This window comes from Oncorhynchus kisutch, linkage group LG25, assembly GCF_002021735.2.
Source record: "Oncorhynchus kisutch isolate 150728-3 linkage group LG25, Okis_V2, whole genome shotgun sequence".
NCBI lineage: Eukaryota > Metazoa > Chordata > Actinopteri > Salmoniformes > Salmonidae > Oncorhynchus > Oncorhynchus kisutch.
This window is the reverse complement of record NC_034198.2, coordinates 2,088,351-2,100,229: the sequence shown is the minus strand read 5'-3', so window position 1 is coordinate 2,100,229 and position 11,879 is coordinate 2,088,351. Positions and strand designations below refer to the sequence as shown.

Here is an 11,879-nt window from a genome sequence, read left to right as displayed (position 1 = left end):
TACTCCATAATGACAGTGAAAATAGGTTTAGACATTTTTGCAAATGTATTACAAATAAACAGAAATACCTTAATTTACATAACTATTCAGACCCTTTAGTATGAGACTTGAAATTGAGCTCAGGTGCATCCTGCTTCCATTGATCATCCTTGAGATGTTTCTACAACTTGATTGGAGTCCACCTGTGGTAAATTCAATTGACTTGACATGATTTGGAGAGGCACCTACTCGTCTATATAAGGTCCCACAGAGCAAAAACATAGCCATGAGATCGAAGGAAATTGTCCGTAGAAAAGTACGTTTCTGCCACATTGAAGGCCCAAGCACACAATGGCTTCCATCATTCTTAAATGGAAGTTAGGAACCACCAAGACTCTTCCTAGAGCTGGCTGCCCAACCAAACTGAGCAACTGGGGGAGGACCTTGGTCAGGGAGGTGACCAAGAACCCGATGGTCATTCTGACAGAGCTCCAGAGTTCGTCTGTGGAGATGGGAGAACCTTCCAGAAGGACAACCATCTCTGCAGCACTCCACCAATTAGGCCTTTATGGTAGAGTGGCCAGACAGAAGCCACTCCTCAGTAAAAGGCACATGACAGCCCACTTGGAGTTTGCCAAAAGGCACCTAAAGGACTCAGACCATAAGAAACAAGATTCTCTGTTTCTGATGAAACCAAGATTGAAGTCTTTGGCCTGAATGCCAAGCTTCAAGTCTGGAGGAAACCTGGCACCATCCCTACAGTGAAGCATGGTGGTGGCAGCGTCATGCTGTGGGGATGTTTTTCAGCGGCAGGGACTGGGAGACTAGTAAGGAGAGGGAAAGATGAACAGAGCAAAGTACAGTGAGAGCCTTGATGAAAGGTCCAGAGCGCTCAGGACCTCACACTGGGGCGAAGGTTCACCTTCCAACAGGACAATGACGATAAGCACACAGCCAAGAAGTGGCTTTGGGACAAGTCTCTCAATATCCTTGAGTTGCCCAGCCAGAGTCCGGACTTGAACCCAATCAAACATCTCTGGAAAGACCTGAAAATAGCTGTATAGCAACGCTCCCCATCTAACCTGAAAGCGCTTGAGAGGATCTGCAGAGAATGGGAGAAACTCCCCAAATACAGGTGTGCCAAGCTTATAGCGTCATATCCAAGACTTGAGGCTGTTATCGCTGCCAAAGGTGCTTCAAGAAAGTACTGAGTAAAGGGTCTGAATACATATGTAAATGTCATTTTCCCGGGGGGGGGGGGGGTCTGGAAAAAGTCAAGAGGTCTGGATACTTTCAGAATGCACTGTATAAAAAACACAGACACAGGACATTTTTAATATATATATATATATATATATATATATATATATATATATATATATGGTGGCTCTCAAAAGAAGCGCTCTTCTTCTGATCCCTGTTTCCTTACTGCAATACCTGCTGCCAGGAGTGGACCTGTAAATATTCAAAAGAAGACCGTAAAGACATTGGAGACAGCTGTGAAATAAAGTAGAGTATATTTTTCTTATTAATTCAAGAGATCAGTCTCAAACCTGCCCACGCCAATTGCTGGACTTTCACACAGAGGTTACGAACTCACACAGTTCAAACCACATTTGAAATAATCATTTTTTAAAAATGTGGCTTGTTTATTAGAAGTGCTCTGCCTTGCAATAAAAAAAATACCATAAAATTCAAAAACCAGCAAATACTTAGGTTGAGTATTTAGTCCTATAATGGTATTTACTGACATAATGTAAAGAAAAAAATATTTTCTAAAAGTGTTATAGGCTACCCAATTCTAAGTTTACTGACTGTTCAGGGTTAAAATAGGTATAAGAGTTAGCGTTTTTTTCCCAGCAAAAAATGGTATGGGTTTATAACTCCTGCTCCTCACCGTGGCCATCTGCGGATACTACATACTTATTTTGCCGGGTTGATAATCTGAGGTACCAACTACATCAGATCAACAAATTAATGAGCTAGACCCATCCATTTGGTTTGCAACATACTTATCAGAAAAAAGCAGTGTTAAAAATGTCATGCTCAGCCTGAAAACAATCGAGCTAGCTAACTTAAAAATAGCTTGCAAAATAGCTTTACATAAGCAATTTCGGTAGATAGCATCACACTACAATGTTAGCTACACTTGTAGCAAACTCAAAACCGTTTCAGGATTGGTGGGTACCCTGCGGGACGGTTGAGCTAATGTAGGCTAATAAGATTAGCATGAGGTTGTAAGTAATAAGAACATTTCCCAGGACATAGACATATCTTATATGGGCAGAAAGCTTAAATTCTTGTTAATCTAACTGCACTGTCCAATTTACAGTAGCTATTACAGGGAAAGAATACCATGCAATTGTTTGAGGAGAGTGCACAGTTTTGAACATGAAAAGTTATTAATAAACAAATTAGGCACATTTGGGCAGTCTTGATACAAAATGTTGAACTAAAATGCAATGGTTCATTGGATCAGTCTGACACTTTGCACATACACTGCTGCCATCTAGTGGCCAAAATCTAAATTGCACCTGGGCTGGAATAATACATTATGACCTGTCTCTTGCATTTCAAAGATGGTACAAAAAAGTTGATTTCTTCTTTGTATTATCTTTTACCAGATCTAAATGTGTTATATTCTCTTAAATTCCTTTCACAATCTTCAAAGTGTTTAAATTCCTTTCACATTTCCACAATCTTCAATGCGTTTCCTTTAAAATGGTACCAAGAATATGCATATCCTTGCTTCGGGGCCTGAGTTACAGACAGTTAGATTTGGGTATGTAATTTTAGGTGAAAATTGAAGAAAAAAAAAGGGGGCCGATCCTTATTAAGAGGTTTTTAATAACATTGACTTGGACGATAGCATCCCAAAAAAGTATTTAAAAAAACAACTTGCAACCAGAAAAGACTGACATTGTAATTTACCCACTCCATGACAGATGGGCTTCTCTGTTGGACATGCACAATCAGGACATGCGCAAGCAGATAGCACATGTCGTGTTTCGCTTAACAGGTTGTACGAGGAAAGTCGCCGTATGTTATACCTGGTTTAAATGCCCCATGAGCAAAAATGCTGTGTCTTCAATTTCTTTTTTCCAACTTCTACGTCACCAACAGCTCTGGGTAACTTGCCTTCTGTAATCTAATCTATTTCATATACATTAATGGACTTCAACAACAAATTGTTCTTTGCCGTTTTTATTTGTGTTTCAAATACAGGAGAGTTATTTAAGGTAGACTCAGCGATATGACGTGGATGCAGAAAGTAAACAGCATAGTGGGTCAATTTCCGCACCAACTAAAAGGGTTGAAGCGCGAGGCTCAACTTCTCCACTGTTTTGGTCCCGTGGCTACCAGGCTGCAACAGTGTGAAGCGAACCCGTTCACATGCTCAGATACTGTATATGACAGAGAGAAGTCTTGCATCTCACTCATCTCAATATCTGCGATGCTGCTCGTGGCAAAACATTTCGCTGAGTATCTAATGTATAAACAAAGATTTGTCAAGAACTGTACAATATTTACAGACTGTCTTTCCAAGGAAAAATGTCCCCCCCCCCCCAAAATATATCATCGTAATATGCAAAACATCAGACATAAAAATGAAATGACCATATTCTCTTTAAATATTACTAATTTATAACCATTCCTGTAAGGGAACTTGATAATGTTTCTTTCTCTTTGCAGCTGCATGATTCTGATGAGCTAAAGCACTACAATGTCGGTTTTAAATATACCCATTCTCTACAGACAAAGTTGATGCCACGTTTCCGTCTCATCCACCCATCTTTTGTGTCAAAGAAAAAAATAAGACAGCTCAGATATGTGGGTGTACGTACAATTGAAAGTTTAAGGTGAAAATTGTTAATGCTAAGGCGACATCCCAGCACTTGTGAGAGTTATATCCTGCTCATATAAACAATTAAAATGGGTTTATATATTATCACATAGCTCACCGGTGCCGCTGCCTACTGTCGCATAGAACGAGTGAGAGATTTAACACCGTTATGTTGCATCCTTTCCACAGACAAGCCATATATTCACACCGCTCACTGCACTCCTCTAATGCAATGTTTAAAAACAAATCATTTATGTAAAAACAGACAGTAATAGATTCTCCGAAACGTTTCTGTCTGACGCACAGTTTTACGATGTCTGTGAGGCAATCCACGTGACTAGGTGCAATAGCTCCTCCTTCTGCCTTCGGTGTATTTTCTCACCTTGGTCTTTGCCTCCTGATTGGTCAGTGTCTTCTTGACCAATCAGGTACAACACCAGCTCCTGTGGGGTCATCATCCATTCTCAAGGTCAAGTCAATTAATTGCTATATTTTTTGTCAATGAACTAAGGAGGTCACTCTCCAAGGTCACACCTACCGACCCTCTTGTTCCTCGAGTTTCAAGTTGTCCGTCGGACCCACACGACTCCAGGTGGGATGGGACCTCTTACCTCGTTCCCCTTGTTCGGCCACCTCACCGTTCCTGGGGCCTAGTTTCTGTGCCTTTTGTTCTTTCGCTTTCTCTTTTCTTTCAGTCTTCCATCCCCTCTGTCTGTCGCTCAGGCCTTGGCGCTGAGTGTGAGCAGCTCGATGAAGGAGTTGAAGAGGGTGTCCAGCCAGCCCTGGTTGGCCATACACTGCTGCACCACCTCCTCCTGCCCAGGGTCCTCAGCTGCCTGCTCTATAGTGTTGGTCTGCCAGGGAAACACAAATATAAACACAATATACAGTATATTTAGACTATGGTAACATGTCTATTTGGTAAAATAGAAGTACATGTGTCAAGGCTATGGTGTGTCTACCCATGGAATAAACATGATCTATGCTGGGTAAACACAATATTAATATAAACTAGGGCTGTCAAGGTTTATGTGTTAACGCATTACAGCTTGTGACTAGTTCATGTTGAAGAACACGGATAACCTAGGCCTGGCTGATCTGTTGTCTTCTGTAGAACTGACAACATAGTTGGACATGTTGATATGCTCCTTGTTTCAGAAATTGGGAGAACACTCATTTAGAATGCCTGAAGCTTTAACAGTGCGTGTGTGACTATGTGGAAGTCTTAAACTTCGAGAACATTGATACGAGGGAGTAAGCCTACTTAAACATTGAGAGCATTTTGTTTCTGATACAGATAATTGTGTGTTTCTGGCCCTTGCAATCAAAGTATAGTATGCCTGTAACCCTGCTTTTTAGAGCCAAATTTGAGCAAATTCAGAAATTGCAATTAAATCGTGATTAACTACCGAAAGATCATGCAATTATTTTTGTTTGTTTGACAGCGTTAATATAAAGACAATATTTAGAATTCCTATCAACCATTGTTGATTAGCAAATCATTTACTCTATGTCAGCAGGGGATTTAAACCACAATATATCTGGTGTGTTTAAGCAAGGATAAAATCATAAAATACATTTGGGTAAATGGGTAAATTGAAACAATATTTAAATAAACCACAGTAGGGGAGACACAAATAACTGTTCTTGATACAATGTCAACAACAAGAGAAATATATATCAAATAGGTGTATCTATTACAATAATATAAAATACATGTCCTTACCTCTTTCTTGCAGTGTAAGAAAGTATGATATTTATAATGATGCAGGGAGTGATAGAGGCTGTAGATCCGACATGATTCTGTTGACAGTTTAAGGTCCTGGGGGAAGACAGATTAAAAATAATATTTGGAGAGAATAAAATCCACCTATATAATCAAGGTTCAACAGTGAGACATGAGAATGCACATGACACGCACACCTGCAAACACCTACAAACAAACTATCAACTTATGGGAGAGATGGGCAACGCAACCTAGCAGCTGTTGAACTGATTGTTGGTAATGCCTTTAACACAAAACACCCACTCACTGCAAATACCCACAGACACACCCGCCCCCTCAAAAACACATACACACAAAATACTTGATTTGAATCCAAAAATTACATTACAGTCGAAGAATTGAAACAATTCAACGGACAAACAGTGCAGAAATTATCCACAGCCCTCAACTTATTCCACATTTTGTTGCATTACGAACTGAATTCAAAATTGATTACATATATTGTTTTTCCTCTCACTCATCTACACACAATACCCCATAATGACAAAGTACAAAAATGTTTTTATTTTGTGCAAATCTATTAAATTAAATGCACATCTCAAACACCCCTGCCTCCAAACATGTTAGAATCACTGTTGGCAGCGATTACAGCTGTGAGTATTTCTGGCTAAGTCTCTAAGAGCATTGCACACCTGGATTGTACAATATTTGCAAATGATTCTTTTTAACATTTTTCAAGCTCAGTCAAGCTGGGTGTTGATTATTGCTAGACAGCCATGTTCAAGTCTTGCCATAGATTTTCAAGCCGATTGAAGTCAAAACTGTAACCTCGGCCACTCAGGAACATTCAATGACGTCTTGGTAAGCAACTCCAGTGTATATTTGGCCTTGTGTTTTATGTTATTGTCCTGCTGAAAGGTGAATTTGTCTCCCAGTGTCTGTTGGAAAGCAGATAACCCGGTTTTCCTCCAGGATGTTGCCTGTGCTTATATTCTATTATATATATCTCTATTCCATTTCTTTTGATCTTTAAAAAAATCTCCATAGTCCTTGCCGATGACAAGCATATCCCATATCATGATGCACCCACCACCATGCTTGAAAATATGATGAGAGGTACTCAGTGATGTTTTAGTGTTGGATTTGCCCCAAACATAAGGCTTTGTATCCACATTTTCTGCCTTCTTGCAAACAGGATCCATGTTTTGGAATATTTGTATTCTGTACAGGCTTCCTTCTTCTCACTCCGTCATTTAGGTTAGTATTGTGCAGTAACTACAATGTTGTTGATCCATCCTCAGTTCTCCTATTACAGCCATCCAACTCTAACTGTTTTCAAATTCAGCATTGGCATCATGGTAAAATCCCTGAGCAATTTCCTTCAGCTCCGGCAACTGAGTTAGGAAGGACGCCTGTATCTTTGTAGTGACTGGTTGTATTGATACACCATCCAACGTGTAATTCATATCTTCACCATGCTCAAAAGGATATTAAATATTGGCTTTTTTTATTTCTACCAATAAGTGCTCATCTTAGCAAGGCATTGGAAAACCTCGCTGGTCTTTGTTTGAAATTCACTACTCCACTAAGGGACCATACGGATAATTGTATGTGTGTGGGGTAGAGATGAGGTAGCCATTCAAAAATCATGTAATACAGTATTATTGCACACAGAATGAATCCATCTAACTTATGTGATTTACGCACATTTCTACTCCTGAACTTATTTAGGCTTGCCATAACAAAGCAATTGAATACTTTTTGACTGAAGACATTTCAGCTTTTTATTTTTAATTAATTTGTAAAAGAATCTAAAAACATAACTCCATTTTGACATTATGGGGATATTGTGTGTTGGCCATGACACAAAATATCAAATTAATCCATTTTAAATTCAGGCTGGAACAACAAAATCTGAAAGAAGTCTAGGGTTGAGAATACTTTCTGGAGTCAATGTATATGGACACTCAGGGATACAGAAAGCACATTTCCAATACAGCTTATCTGCCCATGACAGCTGACACGGAGCAGTATCTAGCTAGCTGCTTTGCCGGTCTTATGCAGGCCTGCAATCTGAAGGCCATGCACTGTCAAGCCGATGTACACGGCCGAGGCTCCCAAATATCAGTACCACAACTTTGCACTGGTAACTGGTGTACAAATTACCTCGACTAACCTGTACCCCTGCACATTGACTCAGTAGTGGTACCACCTATATATAGCCTCGTTATTGTGTTACTTGAGTTTATTTGGTAAATATTTTCTTAACTCGTTCTTGAACTGCATTGTTGGTGAAGGGCTTGTAAGTAAACATTTCACGGCGCATGTGACAAATAAAGTTTGATTTGAACGTTTCAACAAAATTGGGATCCTTAACGTTAAGAAGAATCCCTAACCCAATTTTTTTTAAATGTACGTAGATGCAGAAAGTAAACATAGTGAGTCAATTTCCGCAATTACTAAAAGGGTTGACGCGCGAGGCTCAACTTCTCCGCTGTTTAGGTCCCATGGCAACCAGGCTGTGAAAAGCGTGAAGCGAACCTGCACACATAATGTGTGTGAAATGTTGTATCTCAATATCCTAGCCTATTCATTGATGATAGGCCCCGCTTTACAGAAGTTGAGAGACATTGTGAGATAGAAACTGTGAGATACAGCTATTGATTGCCAATAGACAGGCCTAGTGCACGGTTCTGAATGTCTGCCTGGTGGCCGACCTGACTCTATCGTGACCCTCCCCTCTCTCCGTTCCTCGCTAGCTCGCTATGAAAGATGCGAGTGTTTATGTTCTCGAAAGTACAGCATCTAAATTTGCCTCCTCTGTTAAACAAATACTGGGAGTTGACGTCGGAAGGCGACGTGCAAGGAGTCGAGGAATCAATTATTTTGGAGACGACTCCACCACTACGTCATCGTCGGTAAGAGTTGGAAAAATGGCTGAGAAAGGCAAGCGACAGCAGCAAAGTCCTGTGTGGCAATACTTTCATGAATTTCTATGGTTTTAATGGAAAACCGATAAAGCAGTTTAAACATTAAATAAATGTTTTCCATTTGTCACATCTCTACTGGTAATCAAGGCGGGTGATAATTCAGCAACTTGGCAGCAAAGGTCTGCTCCATATAGGAATCAAAAGAGCAACCCACCTCCACAATGAGCAACTCCCTCTGGCCTCCCCCCACAACAACATCTGGCATATTTGGTATGCAAAACCACCCACATCAGAACTGCCGACAAACACACACCTGTGGTTTGGGTAGGCTCTTCTTGACTCTGTTAAGGGTCTTGCGGTTGTAGCCCTCCCCACTGAGCCGCATCCACACAGCTCCTGAATCCAGGGGGTCTGCCGTCATATGAGGATACATGTGCAGGGTCTCCTACGAGAGAAAATGGAAGGAAACCACACACAACCAGTCAAAGGTCTGGACATAGAGAAAAACTCTTGAATGAGTAGTTATTTTAAGTATTGTCTACACTAGAATAATAGTGAAGACATCAAAACACATGGAATCATGTAGTAACCAAAAAGGGTGTTAAACAGATCAAAAATATATATTTTAGATTTGAGATTCTTCAAATTAGCCACCCTTTGCCTTGACAGCTTTGCACACTCTTGGCATTCTCTCAACCACCTTCTTGAGGAATGATTTTCCTTCCGTCTTAAAGGAGCTCCCACAAATGCTGAGCACTTGTTGGCTGCTTTTCCTTCACTCTGCGGTCCAACTTATCCCAAACCATCTCAAATTGGTTTGAGGTTTGATGGAGTGCTGCATCAGATGACAGTCTCCTTGGTCAAATAGCCCTTACACAGCCTGGAGGTATATTTTGGGTCATTGTCCTTTTGAAAAACAAATGATAGTGGGACTAAGAGCAAACCAGATGGGATGGCGTACCGCTGCAGAATGCTGTGGGAGCCATGCTGGTTAAGTGCGCCTTGAACTCAAAAAAGAAATCACCAGCAAAGCACCACCACACCTCCCCATGCTTCACGTGGGAACAATTGATGCGGAGATCATCCGTTCATCTACTCTGCGTCTCACAAAGATATGGCGGTTGGAACCCAAAATCTCAAATTTGGACTCATCAGACCAAAGGACAGATGTCCACGGGTATAATGTCCATTGCTCGTGTTTCTTGGTCCAAGCAAGTCTCTTCTTCTTATTGGTGTCCTTTAGTAGTGGTTTCTTTGCAGGGATTCAACCATGAAGGCCTGATTCACACAGTCTCCTCTGAACACTTGATTTTGAAATGTGTCTGTTACTTGAACTCTGTGAAGCATTTATTTGAGCTGCAATTTCTGAGGCTGGTAATTCCAATGAACTTATCCTCTGCAGCAGATGTAACTCTGGGTCTTTCTTTCCTGTGGCAGTCCCCTCGTGAGAGACAGTTTCATCATAGCGCAATGATGGTTTTTGCAACGGCACTTGAAGAAACTTTTCAAAGTTCTTGAAATTTTCCGTTTTGACTGACCTATAATCTGCTGGTCCATCATTAAAGCCGTCAATCATGTAATGTGTTGGTCCATCATTAAAGCCGTCAATTGTTTAATGTGTTGGTCCATCATTAAAGCCGTCAATCATGTAATGTGTTGGTCCATCATTAAAGCCGTCAATCATGTAATGTGTTGGTCCATCATTAAAGTAATGAAGGAAATAAATTCCACAAATTAAGGCGCACCTGTTAATTTAAATGCATTCCAGGTGACTACCTCATTAATCTGGTTGAGAGAATGCCAAGAGTGTGCAAAGCTGTCATCAAGGCAAAGGGTGGCTACTTTGAATACACACACACACACACACACACACACACACACAGTTGAAGTCGGAAGTTTACATACACTTGGGTTGGAGTCAATAAAAAAATCATTTTTAAACCACTCCACACATTTCTTGTTAACAAATTATAGTTTTGGCAAGACAGTTAGGACCTCTACTTTGTGCATGACACAAGTAGTTTTTCACTGTATTACAATTCCAGTGGGTCAGAAGTTTACATACACTAAGTTGACTGTGCCTTTAAACAGCTTGGAAAGTTCCAGAAAATGTCATGGCTTTAGAAGCTTCTGATAGGCATCATTGACATAATTTGAGTCAATGGGAGGTGTACCTGTGGATGCATTTCAAGGCCTACCTTCAAACTCAGTGCCTCTTTGCTTGACATCATGGGAAAATCTAAAGAAATCAAACAAGACTTCCATATTGTAGACCTCTACAAGTCTGGTTCATCCTTGGGAGCCATTTCCAAACGCCTGAAGGTACCACGCTCATCTGTACAAACAATAGTACGCAAGTATAAACACCATGGGACCAGGCAGCAATCACACCGCTCAGGAAGGAGACACCTTCTGTCTCCTAGAGATGAACGTACTTTGGTGCGAAAAGTGCAAATCAATCCCAGAACAACAGCAAAGGACCTTGTGAAGATGCTGGGGGAAACAGGTACAAAATTATCTATATCCACAGTAAAACGAGTCCTATATCAACAATAACAATCACAAACAATAACAATATCAATCAATAACCTGAAAGGCCGCTCAGCAAGGAAGAAGCCACTGCTCCAAAACCGCCATAAAAAAGTCAGACTACAGTTTTGAACTTTTAGGAAAAATGTCCTCTGGTCTGATGAAACAAAAATAGAACTGTTTGGCCATAATGACCATCATTATGTTTGGAGGAAAAAGGAGGAAGCTTGCAAGCCGAAGAACACCATCCCAACCGTGAAGAACGCGGGTGGCAGCATCATGTTGTGGGGGTGCTTTGCTGCAGGAGGGACTGGGGCACTTCACAAATAGATGGCATCATGAGGAAAGGAAAATTATGTGTATATATTGAAGCAACATCTCAAGACATCAGTCAGGAAGTTAAAGCTTAGTCGCAAATGGGTCTTCTAAATGGACAATGACCCCAAGTATACTTCCAAAGTTGTGGCAAAATGGCCTAAGGACAACAAAGTCAAGGTATTGGAGTGGCCATCACAAAGCCTCAACCTCAATCCCATAGAACATTTGTTGGCAGAACTGAAAAAGCATGTGCGAGCAAGGAGGCCTACAAACCTGACTCAGTTCCACCAGCTCTGTGAGGAGGAACGGGCCAAGATTCACCCAACTTGTTGTGGGAAGCTTGTGAAAGGCTACCCAAAACATTTTGACACAAGTTAAACAATTTAAAGGCAATGCTAAAATACTAATTGAGTGTATGTAAACTTCTGACCCACTGGGAATGTGATGAAAGAAATAAAATATTCTGACATTTCACATTCTTAAAATAAAGTGGTGATCTTAACTGACATAAAACATGATTTTTTTTTACTGGGATCAAATGTCTGGAATTGTG

General features: G+C 40.6%; 1 protein-coding gene across 2 annotated transcripts in view; it reads right to left on the bottom strand.

Moving 5' to 3' along the window:
* Nucleotides 1-1,838: 1,838 nt before the first annotated feature.
* The window catches only part of LOC109881733 (proline-rich protein 12), a 58,218-nt gene continuing 48,177 nt past the window's right edge, over nt 1,839-11,879 (bottom strand). Inside the window, exons 13-15 of one of the 2 annotated variants that reach the window (XM_020473848.2) lie at nt 8,793-8,924; nt 5,550-5,645; nt 1,839-4,677 (exon numbers count right to left, since the gene is read on the bottom strand). In XM_020473848.2, coding sequence (XP_020329437.1) covers nt 4,543-4,677; nt 5,550-5,645; nt 8,793-8,924 — 363 coding nt within the window. In that variant the 3' untranslated portion in view covers nt 1,839-4,542. The remainder of the gene's footprint in view (nt 4,678-5,549; nt 5,646-8,792; nt 8,925-11,879) is intronic. The other variant, XM_020473849.2, reaches the window with a different exon arrangement.